Consider the following 24,376-nt stretch of genomic DNA (forward strand, 5'->3'; position numbering starts at 1 on the left):
GCATTTTTCCCTTAATAAATCACAATCAATTCTAAATGTAGCGCAGCTTTTGCGGCTTCATGACACGCCCATAGTTGCCCATGAATAGTCCGTGAAACGCCCACAAGTTAATATGCATTGATTGCGAAATCATGGCAAACACATAGAGGAAATAAAAAAAAAACGTAAATTCACTCAATGTGAAGTAGAAGTTATCGTTGGCGAGGGGGAAAAGAGGAGAAAAACGTTGTTTGGAGGGCACAGTGTGGGCATTACGCATTGTGATGGGGCATTTTATTTCCATTCATTTAATTGCATCTGACAAGCTACAGATGTCGGTAATAATCGACGTGGAAATGGGACATTGTTCAGCGCAAATGTAATTTCTTGTTGCTTCCTGAATGGTTGAGACATACGCCATACATTGTTTTATCAAAAATAAAACACACTAAAGGCATATGCATGAATACCATAATTCCGTAGATTATGAAGATATGGTTTACTATGAAAACAACTTTCCCCAGTGGACAATTAATAAATCTATCTATTTATTTATCTATCTATCTATCTAACTATATATCTCCTTAATTATCTATCTATCTGTCTATGTAATTGCATCTATATCTGCTCCGGCAGACGGACACATTGACGAGAATATCAGTTTTGTACAATATTTCGTTCTGTTAACTATATTCTTTATGAGGATGAAATGCACAACATGCCAATATTATTGCAGAACATATTTCACTTTTCTTTTAGCAAATATGTGTTCATTTGAATTTTTGTTGTAATTTTCTATTTATTTATTTATTTATTTTGTTTCACTGCTGATCGATCAAACGGGTGTTCGTGTAGGCTGTTAATTGTAAGACTTGCTTTGTGAAGTCTTCATGTTATTTATGAGAGGTAGTGTTGTCATTTTTACTTTCACGTGTTTCTTCCATCTGCCGTCGGTGTCGCCATTTCTCATTTCACCCGTTTTTGTGCGTACGCCTGGGTCAGAGCTTGCGTGACGGACAGCACATTTTCCCGTCAAGTTTGCTTTTTATAAATAACAACTATTGCGTAGAGAGTGGCGTACGCCTTCTTTTGTGCGTACGCAACGTTTATAAATGAGGCCCCTGGCCTGGATTCGTCCGCTGTCCAATCCGAAATGACAAACAAAAAATTGCAGTAAGCTAGAATGACGAAAAATCTAGATATTTTAAGTGTTCGGTTATTTTTTAAATATTTGTACTGAAAACAAGACAAAAATACTAAGTAAGAAAGTCATTTTTTGCAGTGTCTGGCCTGGAGATATCTGCTGTCTGGAAGTTTGTTGAGGACCTTTAGTAAGCCTGGTCCTGTGGTTGAGAAAAACTGTTGTGAGATGTAGTTTTCTGTATGAAATTCGGACTTTCTGAATAATAAAAACAGCACTATTCTGCACTATGAACATTAAACGTGAAATCACCAATAACACTGTTTACTCTGTGTCCACACTTGATTTATACAACACACATAACACAAAAAGACAAGCGTGTGAGTCTGGGATATATTTAGACCGACAGCAGCGAGTTATTTACACCTTCACTGCTGCTTGCAGTTTTCTCTCTTGTCTTTGGCTTTGTGTCGTCCTGTTTTATCGTTCTGACGTTTCGTCGGCGGCACAAAGTTGGGCTCGGGCAAGTAATCGTAAAAGATGCTGTGCGGGTTACGAGGAGCCAAACACAAACCTGCATAGAAAATATAAAAAAATATGTCATGCAGTTACTGCCATTTTTTATTATAAAACTGTGTGTTTTTACCTGATGAAGGGCTGGTGGAAATCTGACTCTCACGCTTTCTAGCCTTAAACGTTGGGTCCAGCTCTTCAGCGATGTTGTGCGTGTGTTGTGTTCGTCTGAGGGGTGATAAACAACGTGTCAAGATATGATATGTGTTGAAGGCAGTTGTCGAGAAAGCGTGTGGCTTACAGTGCAGTGCATGATGGGCTTGGTAGATGGTTTACTATAGTACAGTCGTCTTCTTCTTCCACAGGCGAGTGCAGTCCATCTGAGTTTAATCTCTCTCTCAACATCTGAAGAGCCTGAAATTGAAGCTCATTGCTTATAATGAGGACCACACGTGACACTTTACATTTTAAATCAAAAATGACTTTTGAGTCTTCATTGCATGGAGGAGGTTCATTCAGAGCCTTTCTGGTTGTAGTGTTGGCTTCATCACTTGGTTCACTACTAGGCCCCTCTTGGATTTCGAGGTTTTGTGATCTGTTGTTGAGTCTCCTTCGATGTCGATGCATATAGTGGGCGATCTCCTGTAAAGCATTTACAAAACGTTAGTTTGGTGACATCACACCTAGTATTTGTGTATTTGTGTATACGGTGTATTTATCATTATTATTATTTTAACCTCATCTTGAGCTACTTGTGCTGCTATGAAGTCCACTTCCGACCCAGAGCTTTGAGGAAACTACACGAGACACAAAAATAAGTATGCGTGTGTTAAAGTTAACAGTGATGTGAACATGACCTCACTTTTATTTCCTCTTCAAGCGAAAACAAACTGTTATAGCTCTGACATCTTTTTATTAATACAACCCAACACAAATCCATTTTCATACATGAAAAACTAGTATTGTATTATATGGATCTATTAGACTTCGAACCTCTCTGTGAGGCAGCAAATCTTCTTCCTCCTGAAGTCTACGGGCCAATTCAGCATCCTGAAGCACCTGCTCCCAAACTCCCAACCCTGCGAGGGAAACCAAACGTGCATCTGTGTAACATCTAATGCATGCATGTTATTCAACTTTTTTGTAGTAATGCATCAAGCTACCTTCACACAGAGGAGAGACGCAGTTGTTGTCATGGTAACCAGCCGCAGCCCTCTGCCGTCTCACCTCAATTTCTTCTTCTTCCTGTAGTCGTTTAGCTATTTCCTGTTTAAAAAAAGAGAACAATATTTTTCACACGCAAATTCAATAATGAAACTTGCTGCTGCATCCTACAGTTCAACAAAAGCATAAGAAACCCAGCAATCACGATCATCACAAAACTAGATGTTTCATTGTTGAAGTCGAGCACAGGATGTTTTGTATGTGATTAAAGATTTAAAACAAGAGGGTTTAATGACATCATCAGAATAAGTTGTTTCAGAGGTACGGCAACCGAGACAGCATACGACTCTGGGCCGAATCCGCACCGGAGCTGCCGACTTCGGCACGGATCTGGAGTGGATTTGGCCCGGATTCATCTGCTGTCTGTTACATTTGGATGAAAGATTACAAACATTATTTTTACACCAATGAATTGCTCACAAAAACAAGATCAGGGGATGTGTATATGAAGAAAGAAAAATTTGGGTAATATTTTTAATTTCATGTTGCCTTTTAAAAGAACACTCCACTTTAAAAAAAAAAAAATTCTCATTTTCCAGCTCCCCTAGAGTTAAACAATTGATTTTTACCGTTTTGTAATCCATTCAGCTGATCTCCGTGCTTGGCGGTATCACTTTTAGCATAGCTTAGCATAATCCATTGAATCTTATTAGACCATTAGCATCAAAAGCGTTTTTTATATTTTTCCTATTTAAACCTTGACTCTTCTGTAGTTACATTGTGTACCAAGACAGACGAAAAATTTAAAGTTGTAATTTTCTAGGCTGATATGGCTATGAACTATACTCTCATTCTGGCGTAATAATCAATAAAATTACGCAGTACCCGAAAATAGTCCCCTGCTATTGAAAGTAAACAAGGGGACTATTTTCAGGCGCGGCAATAATGTATAGAAAATTGCAACTTTAAATTTTCCGTCGGTCTTAGTACAGAATGTAACTACAGAAGAGTCACGTTTAAATAGGAAAAAAAAAATATATATATATATGAGTGCGATGCTAATGGTCTAATAAGATTCAATGGATTATGCTAAGCTATGCTAAAAGTGGTATCGCCAGACCCGGAGATCAGCTGAATGGATTCCAAAATGGTAAAAATCAAATGTTAAACTCTACACAGAAAAAATTTATTTTCAAGAAAATATTTTTTAGAATTTTTGTCTCGTTTTCAGTAAAAATATCTAAAAATTCTTAAATCAAGATGTTTTTTTCTTGATGAGCAAAACGACCCAAGAAAATAAGTCTAGTTCTTAAACCAAACATATCAAATTTAAGTGATTTTGTGCATAAAACAAGCAAAAAAATCTGCCAATGGCACATTTTTCTTATTTTTTTCTTGAAAATAATTTTTTGCGTGTAGGAGAGCTAGAAAATTAGCATATTTTCAAAAAAGTGGAGTCTCCCTTTAACACACTTGGTGATGTGGATCACCTGGGGCCAAACTGAATATCACATAGGTGTGGACGAGAAAAGGCGTTATTGAAAATTAAAGCGTAAACCACAAAAACACACCCACACAAACACATCTATCTATAGGGACACATCACAGTCACCATAACAGAATGCATTTAAAATACATTTCCTTGCTTTGACAAATAAGGACAACCTTCATTATTAGATGTATAGACTTTACAAACTTCTATACCTTGTTGCACTTAAATGTTGTAACAAGTAATTTCAAATGTATTGACTAGTGAGGAGTTGTTGTAAATTAAACAAATCGGGGCGGTTTCCCGGACAGGGATTAGATTAGTCCTTGACTAAAATAAATGTAAGAGCTCTCCAAACTGAAAACAACTTTCACTGGCATATCTTAAAATACACCAGTGTCCTTTTGTTTTGCCTCAAAATGTACACAAGTAATGTTTTTAGTAAGGCATGTTTGTTAAAACTAGTTATATGTCTTAATTAAACTAAGGCCTAGTCCTGGCTTAAACTAAATCCTGTCCGGGAAACCGCCCCATAAAGTTTAACAGGCTTAAGTTCTTAAAGTTCTTACACCTTTATTTGTGCAACTTCTAACTAGTCAAAAAAGGGATGACTTATAAATGTAAGTTTTTAAACTTAAACATTTAAGTGCAACAAGGAATTTGGAATACATCTGGTAGGTAAATAAACACATGTTTGTTTCACGTATTAGTGACATCATTTAATTTTATAAATTTGATATCAATCAGCCTAATAATATTTTCTATGTCTTACGCATTATAGATTTACCTAAAACCATAATTTAAAAGCATTTTATTGAACGAAGAGCAGTTAGTGGGTTAGTTATTGAGGACATTTGTCCTTCACACATCTTAACCCATACACATACACACTTATGATCAACTTAAGTTCATGCAGAGGTGTTGATGTGGGCTGTAAAAGTTCCATCACGAGTCACTCACTCAACACCGACAAAACCCGACTGACACCCACCGGAGCGAATGCAGACCAGACCAGCGGAAAGTACGGCTCACATGCAGACACGCCTCCACTAGATCTATATGTGCGACACCCACAGAGACGCCTAAAAAACTGCTGAGATCCTCGAACCTCATGCACACTGACGTCACGGAGCATCACACCACACATGAAAGGCATTCATGTATTATAGGGGTCTCAGTATGAGTGGCCACTGTCAGCTTATTGTGTGGTGGTAAAAAACAACAGCTACTACAATTAATAATATATATTTATAATATTATAATTAGTATCTGTGAGAACCTTTCAGAATCTCTGTTATTTTATTAAAAATTGATATGGAATAAAAATGTGTTTCCATAATCCACATTTGTGGTCCTATTACAGACTATTACACAGTCTGTGCAATATTTTAATATTAAATGCAAAATGTTTTGAAAGACTTGAGATAAATGCCTCTAAATAAACAAATGTAAATGCAATAATCTGACCGGCACTTTGAAAAGTTTTATTTTAGCTAATGGCAACATTCCCTCGATTTCCAATCTATTCCTTATCGATTCTTTCACATCTGGGTTCCCACACCTTAGTTAACTTCAAATTCAAGGACCTTTCAAGGACTTTCCAGGTCCAATACCCTCAAATTCAAGGACTAAATGTGGGGACACATTTCAAGTGAGAACAAGGTAACGGTTACATCGTGTTACCTTTTAAGATACATTGTTACAGTTCACTTTCAAGGGAACTCGCGATGCGTCACTGCAGTGACACTTTGGGGACGCCTCCAGGGGTAAGTGCATCTGAATGTGTATATCAAATTCAACCAATGGTGAGGCTTAACGACAAAGACAGGATGACGGGGGAGCCAAGAAGTATATCGCTATCTGAAATATTGCCATAGACGGTGTAACAGGGACGCAAGAAGTATGGCAAGGGAGACACAGCGTCTCGTTCCCTTCTCAGGGAACAACAGTTACATACGTAACCCGAGACGTTTTCATGTGTCAAACACAACTATGCAAAAAACATTCACATACAGAAGATATAAACTTTTAAAGCAAACTTAAAAAGCGTGTGCTTAAAAAGTCTAGAATTTTATGATATTATCCTACACTACACAGGGAATAATATTGTTTTTTATCAATAAATCTTCTTTCATAAAATATTTTAAAGCAATTTCATTGACCTGTATCTATGTATTTATATTTTCAAAAACTTCCCAGGGCCTCAAGTTATTTCCCCCAGATTCACAAACTTTCAAGGACCCGTGGGAACCCTGTCACATTTACCTCAAATATACGCATCGATTTGTTATTTTTTTATGTGTGAGGCATTTATTTTTAGTAACACCAAAACAAATTAAATGTGGTTTTTCAGTAGGTATGGCATTGCATTACATTATTGTTCAGTGGTTTCACCCAGGCTTGACACGTGACACAATGACATTCTTGGCCTAGTTTCATGACCCATAAGAATTAAAGCGACAGAACAAAGGAAAAGAGCTGGGTTAGGTCAGAAACAGCTTTAGTAAAAGGAAATGAGGCATTAATAATGACAGGAAGTGAAAAAAGCATTGAAAGTCCTGAGAAAATAAAATCTGGAAGTTAACCTGAGTGGTATATACTTCATTTCTCCACTAGGGGGCAGTAATGTAAAAATAAAGGTGGTGCTCTACCGTCACACACTTGAGCTAAAAATGTAATTTAATAAATGTTATAAAGTCTCATGTCACTCAAAAACACATATTTATTGTTCCTATGTTCTATATAATGCCACATTTTTCTATTCAATGTGGAATTGGGCTGCCAACGTGACTAAATGTAAGGTTTAAAAACAACATAAAAATAGTTCACATTTTGCATTCAATGAATACTCTTCTGAAGTCTTCTGTTGAATTACTTTAATTTAAATCATTAAATGAGATAATTTAGATAAAGTCTTAATGACCTTCACAAAAATACAGTAGTTGTGTCTTATCACTACACTAAGATTACAGTTTAAGAAAAAAGTACCAGTTCACTTTTGGGATGTCTGGACCTTCATCAAGGCCGACAAAGCAATTTCTTCACTCATATTGTACTTCTTGTAAATAAACAGTGAATTCCCCCCAGGAAAGTTATAGCGATAAACACAACATCATAGGCTAAGTGTGTGGGTTTGTGGGGTATTCTGGTCTTTAAAGAGTTCAGTAAACAACAGAAGTAGACTGAAAGATTGTAATAAATAAGAAGATTAAAGCATGCTTAGTTAAGCTAAAGCAATCAACATGCCCTCCTTTGTAAGTCAGCACCATGGTGAGGTATTTCTCATTGTGCGGCAGCATGGTGAAAGAGTTTCCATTCTGGTGGCAAGCCCATACGGCCCACCCAAAACTGACATGAGAGGGCTTGAGAACTCACGTGGAGAGGGAAACTCATACTGTACACTAACCCACATAGACAAAAATGTAGACACACACAATTAAAACAATTATAATTTTACTACTGACTTTTATGTCTAAGGATGTCATATATTCTTTATAGTATGAAATTTGACTGCAGGCTTGCCTGAAGATGTCTGCTTAATGCTTTCTGACTTTGGAAAGGCTAAATGTGGTCATTATTAAAAGCAGATTTTATACTAAACTCCTATAGATGTACCATGTTTTCTTCAGCATGTACACCACAACACTTCATCCAGACATCCAACCTGTAATACAGCAAGTCTATCAGCAATAAACAGAGAGGACGGTCAACATCAGGTGTCCATCCACAGTCAACATCTACAGCCCTCATTGGAGGACAACAACACCCTGAGCAAACAAAAAGAGCAGGTGCTGATAGATGTCCACTCCTATTAAAACACAGAGACTACAAACTGCTGGCAGAGCTGCAGAACAAAATATTTTATTTTCATTTAAAAAAAAGTTTAACAATCAACAATCAATCTCGTCCACTAAGCATGCATATGCATGAATATGTGCGTGAAATCTGTGTACAAATTAGGATTGACCAAAAACGTTCATACTAAAATGTGTTTTTAAATAAAGATGCACCGATATTAAACGTTTTCATTTATACCGATTATTCAGACTGATATCTGCTGATGCCGATACCAATAGTTTGGTGGTTATATAAACTTGCATTAAATTCGAAAGATTACATTTTCAGAATGTTATTCATTCATATAATGACCATTAATATTGAACATTAAACTAGTGATGTTTCTTTTCATGTTTTATACAAACAGTTCAAATTCATTGCATTTTTCTGTTCTCTTTTGATTGACAGAATATATCGGCCATGACTATCATTTTATAGACCGATACCAATTATTGGCTGATTTATGAAAAAATCAAGAACAAGTAACACCGTGTCCTAACTACATGCACCGCGACACACAATAAAATCTTGTCCATTTTACGCCCCATTCAGACCAGTACTAGAATACGGCAAAAATATATATATATTTAAATACATTTCAAAATATACAAAAAATGGCCAACAATACATTTGCTAAAATATATTTTGGAATATATTTACAAAAGTATTTTTTCCTCAATATATATTTTGGCCATTTTTTGTAAATTTTGAAATATATTTTAAAATAAATAAATTTTAAAGGATTAAAAAACATATTTAGCATAAGAGTTTTAAAAAGGTTCAAATTAAATATGTTTCAACTTCAAAAATAATTAACTTGTATTTAGCATATATTTAGGTAAAGAATAGATTTTTGCCATATGGGATTTAAAATTAGAAATGTATTTGCTTGCCCTTGAAATACATTTTGAAATATATGTTAATATATGAAGGTTCAAACTAAATATATTTCCAAATTCAAAAATATATGAAGAGTTTGGTTCCAAAACGCAATAAATCCATTTTGACTAATTTCGGTAAAAACGTGTTTTCTACCAAGAAAATGACGAGATGAAAATCACTATTTCTGTTACAAACTTTCACATAGCATCTTTAGGTCATAATTACATTAAAAATTCAAATTCATAATTTGATTTTTAAAGATTTATTATAAAAACAAATTATTTTTTCAACAAAATGAAATAAATCCATGACAATGCTACAAAATGCTATAAATATTGAATCAATACATAAAAGTGCATTCATCTTTGCCATGTTATATTCATTTAGTTGAATAGTGGTATACATTGATTAAAAAATAAACATTAATGGCATTAATTAAAACATTTATTTTGTCATATTAAGAACACTGTCATTGCTGCTGTCATCCTTGGGACGTCGTCGCTGAACTTTTTTGACAGCGATCAGCTGTAAAATGTTTTAGTCCTGCTTGATTTTTGTTGACTTCGAATAAAATAATGTAAAGTTTTTCATAAGATCCTCTGGGTTCAATGTTGTAGCATGACAGAAGCTTGATGCTGTTGTATGAGAACAAGCAACAGCCGGCATTTTTCCTTTGCACGAGTGCCTCTCACGTAAATTATTCGATTTTGATGGCTTACATTTCTTCCCGTCACAGAAAACCACCACAGGTTTATCAATGCCATCAAAAGTATTATTTCGTTTCTACAAAGTAGATGAGAAAAACTAGGATTCTGTTTGTAACCATTTAAAATTAAGAATTTACTTTTCAATACTAACGTAATACAATATTGATATTGGCGGTAACTCGTATACTTTTTTAAAATGGCGTTTATGGCGTTTTGGAACCAAACTCTTCATATTCAGTTGAGCAAAACTTTCTACAAAATGTTCTACATATATTTCAAACACCTTTTTTGGCCAGAGAATTATTATTTTTTTGCCTTTGGAAGGCAAACACACCCTTGGTTTTTGAAAAAACCTTTCGCAAAACAACAAAAACTGCGGTTTAGTCACATAACATCAGTTATTGGAAACGCCGTCATTTCGCTATCATTTTTTAAAATAAAATTTAGAAAGTAACACTTTGTGCAAATCTTTACTGGAAACGCAGCACACATTTTTACTGTGCCTGACATCAAAATGCTTTTTGGGCCGCTGGTATTCATCTTTAAATGTATTTATGAGTAGAAACTCCACAGACCATTACATCCAAAAAACATTTTCCAAAGAGCAGAATAAAGACTCCACACAAAGCGCTGCAGAAAGCCTGAAAAAGAGCTTGAAAAAGTCCTTCCACAATTACAGAACCACAGTGTTCCCCTGATTCCAGCTACCGAATCATCCAAGAAGGGCGAATGGTCCACCTCCGCCCAGACAAACCACTCGTCACCCCGGAAACGCTCCAGACGTCACCATGGGTAGGCTTTTAAAACCTCTCCCGACAGAAGAGATGACAAAGCGGCTACTTAGGCACCCGAAATGTCGGCAAACAGCTAAATGCAGGATGTGTTCAGAGAATAAAAGAATACTTGAAGCAAATGCATATCAGTGTGCCAGATCCTTCTTTTACAAGAAAGGTCACATTCTTGTTTCTCGTTTTGTGCTCTTTATTCCTCTCTTCACAAGCACCACTCCATCACACTTACACAGCCACTTTATTCACTTTAACATGAGAAATATGCAAATTAAAACATAATTACCAACGGAATAAACATAATACTGGCAATCTATCCATGTTGTACCAACTCCTTTAGGAAAGTGGTGCCAAAACCTCTGGGCGGCCAAAACCTCATCATACAAGACTAAAGTCCTATCTACTTGAATGAGGAAAGACAGATCTCTCTAAAATCATGTGCTACAATTAAACAACCTATATCTGACCAACATTTAAACCTGACATCAACTGTACCATAACTTTTGTTTCTTAAAGGACAAGTTTGGTATTTTACACTTAAAGCCCTGTTTTCAGACTGTTTATGATGAAATAGAACGGTTTTGACTGAAATTTCGACATATGCGGCTGCCCCGAGAATTTTCAGGTGTTTCTTGTATCACCTCCCACCTCTATAATGGCTGTATAGGGGCACTGGAACAATTCTTCCTAAAATGCATTAACCCTATAACTGTCACTCCACCCTTTTGAGTGGGGGGGTGAAAAGTTGATTTGCACATTCAAATGAATATAACTCTGGCAATTTTTGGGCTAGAAGCCTAATATTGGTCTTGTTTTAAAGAAGATAATTTAAGGTTTTTCACTGAAGTGTCTGGAGGTGAAAATGTTAAACAGAAAAAAAATTTAAATGTATGTTTAATAATTAAAAATAATGCAGTATATATTACATTTATAAATGAAAGTATAAAAATGTAAATGTTTCAAAAAAGAAATAATGTAAACTTGAAGCCATACGTCTCAAGTAGTTGTGATCCAAATTTCAAGTTAAAATCACAAAAAATGTGGTGTGTGTCACTCTTTTAGTCGTTTTACCAACAAAGGCCACTAGGTGTCACAGGTTTGCTGCATACTCTTGTCACAATTTATTCAATTACTCTCACTGCATTATTATTACTGCTAAAATGTTTTAAAATATGAAAACTACATTCATAGAGCTTTCCAACAATATATAGTTTTTTCAACATTTTTAAAGATTTATAATAGGATATAGTTTTATGAATATATAATAATTAATATGCATTCCTATGGGGGGGAGGCATGTAACAAAAAAACTGTCACTACATTATTTCTATCATCAGATGACCTTGAAATATGAAAACTACATTCTGAGAGCTTTTTTAGTGATATATAGTTTGTCATGATTTTTTAGGTTTAGAGGAGGGGTTTAGTCTTATAAATATGTATAAAAAGTTCACCATTTACAAACTGACTCTCATAACATAATTTTATTCCCAAAATGATGATGATTTATGATTTATTCGTTGTAAACTTGTGGACCTATTTTTCCAAACGCCTCACACCCATATATTCTTCTGTTGAGAGCTTGAATAATAGACACTCCAGCCCAGTTGGTGGCGATAATCCGCCTTTGCCAATTGCAAGAATACAAACGGGTTCCCGGCGCGGAGTAATACCGTACCTCACAGCACATCTACAAGTCAATGGAGTTGAACAAAAACTACAATAAAACCTGTTGGAAAGCATCTTTTGCAGCGATTTTTGTGTGAGCATATCAGTGAACACCTCGGACCACTCGGTGAGTTTCACGTCTTTATAAACGAAAGTTTAATGCATTTTAGGAAGGATTGTTCCAGTGCACCTATAAACCCATTATAGAGGTGGGAGGTGATACAAGAAACACCCGAAAATTCTCGGGCCAGCATCATATGTCCAAATTTCAGTCAAAACCGTTCTATTTCATCATAAACAATCTGAAAACAGAGCTTTAAGTGTAAAATACGGAACTTGTCCTTTAATTGAACTAAAAACACCTTTGTTTGAGGTTTTTTCAGCTACTGCTCATGCGCACAGGTTGACCAACGACTCACGTGACTTCATACAAAGCTCCTCCCCCAGAGAATCCTCAGTCTTTCTTTATCGATTGATGATTGGTTCTTTTAGCTGGAAGGCGGGACTTCGGTCACCAGAACGGCCATATTGATCATTGCATCGTCCCCTATTTATAGTTTTAGGAGTCAATCTTGCTATATTTATTAATATATTTGGTTGTAGACATGCTGAGGTGACCCTACAGAGGACAAGTATGTTCAGAAGGAATGAATGCCATATTGGAGATAATTAAATTCAGCAGGCGTCTCTATATATACACATGGAGTTAATGTGCTGATTAAACTGATCAAATTTCACTGCTAAGCGTGAGAGCTTCATAAGTAGTTCATAAATGTTTGTGTGAGGGTTAAAAGTGCATAAATTCTTGCTCATGAAGACAGAATTTCAACACTACTGAGGTTTAACGCTGTCATGATTTTTTTTATATACCTCATCTTCTTCCTCTCGTCTCCTGGCCTCCTCTGCACGTCTCTGAAGCTCTTCCTGAATCATCTGAGCGTATCTGCAATCTTCTTCTTCACTGTCAAACAGAAAGAGAAAGAAAAGACTAAAGATTCTTATCAAGATTCAAACAGTGAAATCAAGAGGCATTTTTAAAGTCACAATTAAACTGAAGTAGCAATTGTCTTATTTTTCCTGTCATGACGTATATCTAAATGAAACGGCTTCTGAAAACTAGGACTTAAATTTATCTATCGAGAATTGATTGGATAATTTGAAGTTGGGTCATGCTCCTGCTGCCACTCCTCATGACTGAAAGAGAGATTGTTTCGAGGAGGAGAAGAGATTAGAGTTTTTTGTAAAATCATTTGTAAAAAAATTACGTTTTTAATTTCAAATTCTTTGTGACTTTAATAAACATTCAGATTTAAAGGAGACATTTCACAAGACTTTTTTTAAGATGTTAAATAAATCTTTGGTGTCTGCAGAGTGCGTATGTGAAGTTTTAGCTCAAAATATCATATGGATAATTCATTATAACATGTTAAAATTGACAATTTGTACGTGTGAGCAAAAATGTGCCATTTTGGGTGTGTCCTTTAAAATGCAAATGGGCTGATTTCTGCACTAAATGGCGGTGTTGTGGTTGGATAGTGCAGAATAAGGGGTGGTATTATCCCCTTCTGACATCACAGGGGGAGCCAAATTTCAATGACCTATTTTTTTCACATGCTTGTAGAGAATGGTTTACCAAAACTAAGTTACTGAGTTGATCTTTGTCATAGTTTCTAGGTTGATAGAAGCACTTGGGACCCAATTATAGCACTTAAACATGGAAAAAGTCAGATTTTCATCATATGTACCCTTTAAAATTGTGAAATTAAAAATGTTTTAGTCCAACTCATTTGCTCGGAAAGAAATTTCCTTCCATTAAAACACACAAACTGTTTTCTGGAACATTCCTAAAGCATGCTGGGATAAAACGGATCATCAGGTTTTACACAAACTTACAGTCCATGCCAGCCAGATGGAGCGCATGCAGTCATTAAAATAAGAGAGACTTTGTTTAGCTCTACGCATTATTTTTACGTTTCTCCACATATTAAAGTTTCAAACATTTTAAACTACACTTTTACATTAAACTATGCAGAGATGAAAGGAATTATGGGAAGAATGTTTGTTTAGCCAACTAGAGTTCACAAACCCCTGGTGGTTTACGAGGGAATTGCAGGAGGGTTGCAAGCTGATGAAAAACAATTGATTACAATTAAATCATACAATGTAAATAAATAATTTTAAAATGAAAATAAAATCTTAATAAAACACTTGTAGTGTAATAAACAACACTACAAAATATCAGAAAACTGAAAACTCATGCAAAATCGGCAGATTCGTTACGTAAATTATCAGTTGAAGGTCCAATAACAGGTAATAATAACAATAACTATGTAAAATACTATTGATAAAAACGTCAAAATGGATAAATAATTACTGTTTTTGAAGTTAAACACACACAAATGTGCTATTAATTTATTGAATTATTAACTTAAAATTTCAAGTGGTACTAAATAATAATTTAAATAATTTAGGTCAGGGAAGTTTGGCTGACAAAAACATTTGAAAACCCTTGATGTAATGTCAATATTCCTATCAATCATTTGTCATGCTTTTGACAACAACAAGATTCTCCACCGCCACTTTCAGAGTGTGCTTGTAGCAGCTAGGAGGCTGCTCAGGTTGCAGCAACAGTACAATTTGTCCTGTTAAAAGTTGTTCTATCACTGAAATAATTTTAGAGACATTATTTAAAGGTAAAAAAAACTACATAGTGTTGCTTTAAGGAAGCTCTCCTCAATTGGCAGCCAGATTTGCAGTTATACGAGACCAAGGGTGCTTCCTCAATTTTTATTGGTGCATCCTCTGTTCCTTTGCTTGTGTCTTAGCTCCACGCCCTTAGGATGAGAGCAGAGGAATCGAAGCATGAAGTGAAATGGCTTATCTCCCTCTCTACATAAAGTTGATTATCTATTTATTAAATATAAATATCAAGTGCGTTAAACACTATACTATTTTTACCACCTGTCTGTTTAATGCTGTATTCTGATTGGCTGAGAAATGTTCCATGGGTGTTGACTGAAATAACCACTCGTTACAGCTGAGGTATGCAGCAAAGCATTTGTGAAGCCACAACGCGCACAACCTTGAGGCGGATGGGCTACAACAGCAGAAGACCCCACCGGGTACCACTCATCTCCATTACAAATAGGAAAAAGAGGCTACAATTTGCACGAGCTCACCAAAATTGGACAGTTGAAGACTGGAAAAATGATGCCTGGTCTGATGAGTCTCGATTTCTGTTGAGACATTCAGATGGTAGAGTCAGAATTTGGCTTAAACAGAATGAGAACATGGATCCATCATGCCTTGTTATCATTGTGCAGGCTGCTGGTGTAATGGTGTGGGGGAGGTTTTCTTGGTACACTTTAGGCCCCTTAGTGCCAATTGGGCATCGTTTAAATGCCACAGCCTACCTGAGCATTGTTTTTGACCATGTCCATCCCTTTATGACCACCATGTACCCATCCTCTGATGGCTACTTCCAGCAGGATAATACATCATGTCACAAAGCTCGAATCATTTCAAATTCGTTTCTTGAACATGACAATGAGTTCACTGTACTAAAATGGCTCCCACAGTCACCAGATCTCAACCCAATAGAGCATCTTTGGGATGTGGTGGAACAGGAGCTTCGTGCCCTGGATGTGCATCCCACAAATCTCCATCAACCTCAAGATGCTATCCTATCAATATGGGCCAACATTTCTAAAAAATGCTTTCAGCACCTTGTTGAATCAATGCCATCATTAAGGCAGTTCTTAAGGTGAAAGGGGGTCAAACACATACATGAGTTTGTTTATCTATAAAATACATTCTTAAAAGTACTCTAAATTAATTATGTTTCCAAACATCAATATCAAATATATTGTCTGAAATTAGTCTACATTTACAATAAACTTAATGTTGAATACACTGAAAAAAATGATTCATTGAATTTAATCAATTTTTTTAAGGTAAGTGGTTGCAATCAATTTATTTAAGCTACATTTAAACAAAAAAGATTAGTAAAGTAAAATAAAATATAAAACTTTTGTTTAAATGTAGCTTAAATAAATTGATTGCAACCACTTACCTTATAAAAATTGATTAAATTCAATGAATCCTTTTTTTCAGTGTACTAACACATTTATTGCTGTTTTAAACTGTATCACTGAAAGCCCTAATGTTGTTTGTACTCAAAAAGTCAAGCAATCATGACTTACATTTTGCATTTTGGAACTAAAGGGTGCAATGTGTAATATTTAGAAGGATCTCTTTACAGAAATGAAAAATAATATACAAAACTATATGATCAGGGGTGTATAAAGACCTTTCATAATGAACCGTTATGTGTTTATTACCTTAGAATGAGACGTTTTTATCTACATACACCGAGGGTCCCCTTACATGGAAGTCGCCATTTTGTGCCACCATGTTTTTACAGAAGCTCTTAACGGACAAACTTTTTTACTAAGTTGTCTCTAGCAATGACATGTTTGTCCGGTGGCGGCTACCCAGGTCCGTGCCCCCCCAAACAGGTTGTTGTGCCCCCCTACACAGTTTTTGATTAATTTAATATATATCAAGAATAATTAAAATAAGTTAAACATTGAATGTTTCATGACTTTTAATGTAATAAAATGAGGAAAATATAGTTGATATAGGTTTTCTTTAATAAAAATAGACCAGTTTCTCTGATTGGTTGTATTGCCGGGTCTCATGCGTCATTAGGCTTTAGCATATTTGTGACTTGATACTAGCAACGTGTTTTTTCGCGGCATTTTATGGATCGTGTAAAATATGGATATTAGAACATTTAGAACGAACCAGCACTGCCTGCTTCATCTGACTTCATGCAAACACTGATTGGCTCAAACTCGGAGATTAGAGGTCGAGGTGGAATTTTCAAATCTACAGGGCACTATTTTAAGGAAGTTTAATGTTCGTACACGTCGGCTTCAGCTTTTTTAAAGGTAAGTTAGCGTTGTTTTAATTTATGTAAGCTTAAATGTGAAGTGTGGCTATAGACCGTTAACAGCATTGCCACAAGGTTATGGTAAAGCGGCTTTCATAACGGCTTTTACTTAGGACGCAATGTGCGCTGGGCTGCGCTATGAAACCCATTAATTTCAATGGCTTGCGCCGCGCGAGGGCAATTTGTTGTTGCGTCGAGCAAAGCGCGAGCGCAGCGATAGTTTGTAACGAGTCTGTAATGAGTTGACAGTCTGTAATAGTTGTATAAGTGTGTGCTTGCACTGTATTTGTTGTTTTAATGCCTTGTTTTTGCAAGTTATTGTTGCTAATTGTGTGCCCCCCGTTGGAAGCCGCGTGCCCCCCTGTCAGTTATGGTCTGGCGCCGGCTCTGCGGCTACTGTAGCTTCTCTATGTGTTTCAAAAGCAAGAGGTGAACAGTGGACTGAGCCTTTGGTTGCAATTCGCAACCTCGCCACTAGATGCCGCTAAAATTTACACACTGCACCTTTAACTATCTTTGTTAAAAAAGACTTAAAAATTCAAGTGCAATTAACCTTAAAATTATCAGTTCAAAATGCTGTGTGGAATATTTTGAATGATTTCATTTTGGTCAAAGAATAACAACTGATGGGACAAACAGTTTCATAAGAGTTTTACAATCTTTGTAGCATTGATGTTATTGCACTTTATCCCATTCTTAGTAACAGAACTGAAGCATTGTTAATTTCTATAACGTTTGTTCTTACAGATCTCTCAGATCTGGATGAAGATCCGCTTGATGCTCCTCCTCCTCCTGTAATCTCCGGGCCAGACGAACATCGTTCTGGACCGCTTGGTTCTTCTGGATGTTGGTGCTGTAGAAGTGCTCGACTGGGATATAACACAGCTGAATCAGCCTCAGGACCATTTAAACTTAGTGAAATTAAGAAGGATGAGGGATCTTTGATACATACTTTCCTGCTCCTGTAGACTGTGAGCCAAAGCCCCATCCTCTAACACAGAGAAACACTGGCACGCTGTGACAAAACAACATCAACAGGATTAAAAACAGGACATTACTACAATACAGTGGCAGCCGGTGACTTATTTTTCGAGGGCGCTCGATGCGAAGTTCGTCACAACATGTACGTAGCCCGTCATGTGTTGTGGTTCCTTTTTTCAAAATATGTGTTCTGTTTTGTGCCTGCTGCAGACGTGTCTAAAGGGTTTATGCACTTATTTTGACAAAACACGTGATGCACATGGTTCACATAACGCAACAAACACATATTTTGAAAACGCAAGCAACACACTTCACACACTTATTTTGAATAAGTGCCTCTCGGATGAGCAGTCACGGGCCGCACTGCTACAATATTAAGCAATGAGATGTTATGCTATTAAAGGAATAGTCTACTCATTTTCAATGTTGAAATATGTTATTACCTTGACTAGGAATTGTTGATACATCCCTCTGTCATCTGTGTGCGTGCGCGTGGGCGCTGGAGCGCGCTGCGACGCTTCGATGGCATTTGGCTTGGCCCCATTCATACAATGGTACCATTTAGAGATACAGTTAGAAGTGACCAAACACATCAACGTTTTTCCTATTTAAGACGAGTAGTTATACGAGCAAGTTTGGTGGTACAAAATAAAACGTGGCGCTTTTCTAAGCGGATTTGGGGGAGGAACTATATTTTATGGCGTAAAAGCACTTTTGGGAGTACTTCGACTCGGTGCAGTAACACCCTCCCTCTCCCATTATGAGAGTGAGAAGGGGAGCGGACTTTTCAGGCGAGTCGAAGTACTCCCAAGGGTGCTGTTGCGCCATACAGTATAGTTCCTCTTTTAAATCCGCTTAGAAAAGCGCTACGTTTTATTATGTACCACCAAACTTGCTCGTACAACTACTCGTCCCAAACAGGAAAAACGCCGATGTGTTTGGTCACCTCCAACTCCATCTCCAAATGGCACCATTGAACGAATGGGGCCAAGCCAAATGCCATCGAAGCGTCGCAGCGCGCCCCAGCGCCCACGCGCACGCACACAGATGATAGAGGGATGCACCAACAACTCCCAGCCAAGGCAACAACATATTTTAACATTGAAAATGAATAAACTATTCCTTTAATGTCATTTTTTGTGCTAGCAATGCAAAGCTCACTGGTTTGATCCCAGAGAATACGCACACTGAGATTGAATTCGTTGTAAGTTGCATTGGTCTGTCAAATGCATAAATGTTAATATTATTAGGCCCAATGTGCATATTAACCATTAAATTACTGACGGGCAGTTGCATTTTGCATTCAGTAATGCATGCTTTACATCAATGCTCCAAGTTGCTATGCTTGGAAAGCACAAAGGTTGAGCATGCACAAAGGTTGTAGGTTTAATCCCATGAAACACATAATAAAATGTACATTTTAAATGCATTGTATGTCGCTTTGGTGTCTACAAAATAATTAAATGTAGACATAATTAACGTCTTTATATTACTCTCACTGTAAAAAAATTCAGTAGAAATTTGCAGCTGAGTGCTGGTAACTTACCGTAGATTTAAATGTATGTTAATAACTGGCAGCATTTTGTTCAAAGTTAAATGAACATTAAACATTTACAAGTCTTTATCTTTACAGAATAAAACTAGAAAAACAGCATCAAGCAAAACATTCTGGGAAACAAAATCTGAAGCAAAAACAGAAAAAGGTTGATGATGATTTCTGGTTCCCAGAATGCTTTGCATGAGGCTGTTATTGTATAGTTTCATTCTGTAAGGGATAATGTAGAGGCAGCCGGTAGTTATCGGGAAATAAGCCCCGACAGTGTGATCAGGACCCGACGCTTATTACACGGCTACTTGTCACATAAGAAAATAAACGGACATGAATATGAATTTGAAACATTTTATTGGCATATTTGTTTTAAATTAACATTTTTATCCTTCCGCGAAACTTTGCACATATGCATAAAATGATCGTAATACCTTATTAAGATCCTCTGCTTCATACTTGTCTGTCTCCATTTTTTTTCTCTTTTAGCCAGTCTTTGAGAAGTTTTAATGCCCATTCTGTATTTTTGTGAGTGTTGGCTTCATAGCTGTCATGCTCTATTTTGTCAAGTTCAGTCTCAGTAAGCTCTCTGTGTCTTGTCGTTGTTCGTTCTTCTATCCACTGTTTAAATGTTTTGTTTTTTCCGTACATGTTAAAATTAATGTCTAAATTTTCCATTCTTAATTGTGGTTGTCCAGTGTTTGTCACAAGATGGCGCCAAACAGTAATCTTTATTGGCGCGGAGCGATTTTAATCGTACAAGTAGTACCGGCTATGCGTTATTACTTTGGAGCGGTTATTATTTGAAAAGAACGAACCTGCAAATGTCTCAACTGACCAATCAGAATCAAGCATTCCAGAGAGCCTCGTAATAAGTAAAGATAAAGAATTGTTAATATTTGAAATGTATTTAACTTTGAACAAACTCTTGCCAGTAAATACCGGCAACCCAGCTGCAATACCATTGTAATTTCTACTGATTTTTTTTACAGTGCACCCTTATAATGCATCTGTGGAGGTCGCCTCTTTCATCGCATGGGTCAGGAAGAGATCACGTGTGCCACCTGGACAAAAGAGCCATTTTTGGATGCTATTTTGGCCTCTGCTTATTTAATGTCTAAATTAAAGTGTCTGTTTTTGCTCACAGCCCACAATTGCATTGCACAGATTTTCTGCTTTCACGCCTGCTCCAGTTTGGTTTGTTTCACTTTATCTAATCTCTGCCCTGGTAAGAATGCCACACAAGGCCACAGACAAAAATCTGCTGCCAAGCCAACTGGGTCAAAAACTTAAATACTACAATAGCTGAGAGGAAAAAGTCTGAACGCCCTATAAATGAAATCTGCGTGTGCCAAAACTGCAGCTCACGCAAATGCCATTGTTAAAGGGGTCCATTTAACGGTTTATAAAACAACAGCGACCTGAAGATACATACTGTCAAACACACACATACCGTGTACATTAACCATACACAAAATACCCATCATACTCTCTTGAAGTAAGCGTGGAAAAATCTCAGAGCTAATAACAGCTCATGAACTATCACACAGGCATGTTAAACATCAGACTTATAAAACATGTCAATCAAAATATAAAAAGACAGGGCATTGTTCACAAAGTTATTGCAAAAAACTATTTCATAAACATCCAATACAATAAAGTACTTTGCAAGTTACGCTATTATTTCACTACAATGATTTGATATATTTTTGAAAAACAAATGTTACCATTTTTAAAGATGCGTCTGTTCATCAAGCTCTGCCTATTGTCATGAAGCACATATGTGTGTGGGTTCATCTTATGTAGAAAAGATCAGTCTATCTCCCACTTCTGTTGGTAAACAGCACTGGCGCTCCGGCAAATGGATTTTGAAAAAAAAAAGGAAATGAAGGAAAAACGTGTTGGTCCTCTCCACCCTAAGTGAGGATGGAAAACCTGACATGGGTTCTTTCAGGACAAACGCTTGTTTCATAAGAGGTGCAGTTAAACTAAATGCCATGAAGAAGGGCTTTCTGTGTGCAACTTAAAATTACAACCTGTTTCTAAAGTCGAAAAGGAGTGACGTGTCGTTCCAGTGAAACCAATGAAAAGTTCACATTTAAAGGTCGGTTGCCTTTGGAGATTTTATGTCCCTGAATTTAAAGATGCATTGCTGCTTGAAACATAAAATTTGAGGTTTTAGGTTATTGTAAAGTGTTTGGTTTTGCAAAGTTGTAAAGTGTAAAGGTTTAGTAAATTGTAAAGTTGTTTGTTAGTTTAAAGAGCACCTATTTCATTGCTAAAAAACAACTTTTTTGTGTATTTGGTATAATACAATGTCTTCGCGTAGTTTATGGTTAAAAAATTTTTTTTCCACATACCATACATTTTTGTAGCTCCAGATAAAATTGTCTTCCTGAAACGAACAAATTTTGTACAAAACTCATCGATTTGAAAAGCTCCCTGATTGGCCAGCTAATCTGTACGTTGTGATTGGCCTGAATACATCACCAATCCCAGGAAGTAAACTGTTGCCTACAATCCGTGTGTTTGTTGTAGTCCAAGAAAAGAGATTTATGTTGGAGACGATAACTCACATCATCGTTTACTTTGGGGTCTGTACCTTTTGCATATCGTTAACATGTAATAATACACACTCAGTGTTGGGGGTAACGCATTAAAAGTAATGTGCATTACACTGTAAAAAATTAGCTGTAATTATGCAGCTGGTTGCCAGTAACTTACTGTAGAAGATAAAGACTGAAAATGTTTCATGTTCATTTAACATTGAACAAACTGTTGCCAGTAAATAACATAAATGTAAAATCTACAGTAAGTTACTGTCAACCAGCTGCCAGTAACACTGTAATTTCTACGGAATTTTTTTAATTACTTTTTAAATGTACGCATTAACATTCTAGTTACTTTTTTAAAAAATTAATGCAAGTTATTTGAAAGAGATCAAGCCTCAGCCAAGAAAAAGTAACGCAAAAGTAACATAAGCATTACTTTCCATGAAAAGTAACGCAATTAGTTACTTTTTTTGTGAGTAATTTAATATTGTAAAGCATTACTTTTAAAAGTAACTTTCCCCAACACTACACACTTACATACCAAAGGAAATGTAAAATCTTGAATCGGACAATAGGTGCTCTTTAAATGTATTGAAAAATGACTGACATTTTACATTAAATCAAAGCTGACAGTTCAACTTATAAATCATTATTATAACCCTAGCGCTGTGAATTATGGTAAAGGAAACACTAAACACTGTTTATGTATTTGCTTATAAACTGATTTTTGTTTATTTTTAACCAAAAGAGTTAAAATATGCAGCTTCAATAAGATATAATATCATGTTTTTTAAGAGTTAAGATGAGACACAAATGCATACAATGTTGAATCTGTTACGTTGCTCGTGGCATATTTTTGTAGGTCAACCCCAGAAGTTAGCAGGACTGTAAAAGCCCATTCATTCTTCCCATAGACTTTTGGTTTATTGGAAAAAAAAGCTCTGTGTTTAACAAAAGTTTATTACACTTACACGTTTTGTCCATCAAGTTAATCATCTGTGAATATTAACTTGTAAGTAAAGAAAGTGTCTTTATCCTTTGTTAAACACAGAGGTTATTTTTTTGCGATAATCTAAAAGTTTATGGGAAAAATTTATGTGAGGGAACCAGGGTCCCATTAACTTCCGGGTTGGCACTCTTTACTTTTAGGATTTCAAAACAATGCTCTCAATTGCAGTGCATTGTAGTATCTTATCTGAACTGTTTTTTCAATTTCTTAACTTGATTTTAACCATTTCTAACATAGATTTCACTCAGATGTCTGTTGTTAACACCAATTTCTGACTGCTAAAAGAATATGCATGAATTGAAGTAAAAAACTAATGGATCCTACCTTTGATCCTCACGTGCAGAATGTTTTTAATAGTGTTTTTTTTTTAGTTTATTCCTAATCATTTATTTACATAATCATCATAATAAATGTATAATCATTAGTTATCCATATAATTGTTTATTTGATTAATCAATATTATTTTATTATTATCAATTTTATTTTTATCATTATATTATTGTTTATTCATTTATTCATTCATTATTATATTTCTATATTTTATTGTTTATTCATTCATTCATTATATTTCTATATTTTATATGTCTTACTAATTTGATGGTGGTTCAGTCTTATATTTGTGAAGTTTCCTTTGCTGTCCTGTCTGTGTAAACAGAGATAGATAAAGGGAATGTTTATGGGATGTTGCTTTTAAGCAGTTTTGGTATAGCAGGGCATGTTGAATACATGCTTATTGGACGAGGTTTGAACATTGAGACATGCAACTGAAACTGCCCATCAATAAAACTCCTATTCTATCATCATATAAACGTCGTCTCGTGTCCTGCTTGTGTTCTTCTCTAGCTATGATCGATCAACCTCTTAAATGACAGAAGACTGTTAAACAAATACATTTATGTTTTCTGACGTGATCTGGCGTCCGGGGCTGGATCGTAAATATTTTATTTTGTCTGGTGTGGAGACCAGATCTAACAAAACAAACAACTGAACTAAGCAAAAACTATATGGTTAAGGGTGTGTGTGTTCGAGTGTGGTCTGGCTCAAATTTTTAACCCCCTTAAATGAAAAAAGGGCCTCCAGGCCAAACAGATGGAGCTATTCAGAGAGAGAAAGAGAGGGAGAGAGAGAGAGAGAGAGAGAGAGAGAGAGAGAGAGAGAGAGAGAGA

At 36.0% G+C, this 24,376-nt stretch overlaps 1 protein-coding gene across 4 annotated transcripts in view; it reads right to left on the reverse strand.

The window, feature by feature from the left end:
* Positions 1-1,038: 1,038 nt before the first annotated feature.
* ccdc50b (coiled-coil domain containing 50b) overlaps positions 1,039-24,376 on the reverse strand; it is a 29,586-nt gene continuing 6,248 nt past the window's right edge. For 2 of the 4 annotated variants that reach the window (XM_073876354.1, XM_073876353.1), the window contains 10 exons: positions 18,075-18,137; positions 17,868-17,991; positions 13,039-13,129; positions 2,797-2,899; positions 2,627-2,712; positions 2,371-2,430; positions 2,156-2,275; positions 1,935-2,047; positions 1,767-1,861; positions 1,039-1,694 (listed from right to left, as the gene is read on the reverse strand). In XM_073876354.1, the coding sequence (XP_073732455.1) occupies positions 1,549-1,694; positions 1,767-1,861; positions 1,935-2,047; positions 2,156-2,275; positions 2,371-2,430; positions 2,627-2,712; positions 2,797-2,899; positions 13,039-13,129; positions 17,868-17,991; positions 18,075-18,137 (1,001 nt within the window). In that variant the 3' untranslated portion in view covers positions 1,039-1,548. Of the gene's footprint in view, positions 1,695-1,766; positions 1,862-1,934; positions 2,048-2,155; positions 2,276-2,370; positions 2,431-2,626; positions 2,713-2,796; positions 2,900-13,038; positions 13,130-17,867; positions 17,992-18,074; positions 18,138-21,376; positions 21,560-24,376 lie in introns of those variants that run through there. The other 2 variants (XM_073876352.1, XM_073876351.1) reach the window with 2 other exon arrangements.

The sequence above is a fragment of the Misgurnus anguillicaudatus genome, chromosome 14 (assembly GCF_027580225.2).
Source record: "Misgurnus anguillicaudatus chromosome 14, ASM2758022v2, whole genome shotgun sequence".
NCBI lineage: Eukaryota > Metazoa > Chordata > Actinopteri > Cypriniformes > Cobitidae > Misgurnus > Misgurnus anguillicaudatus.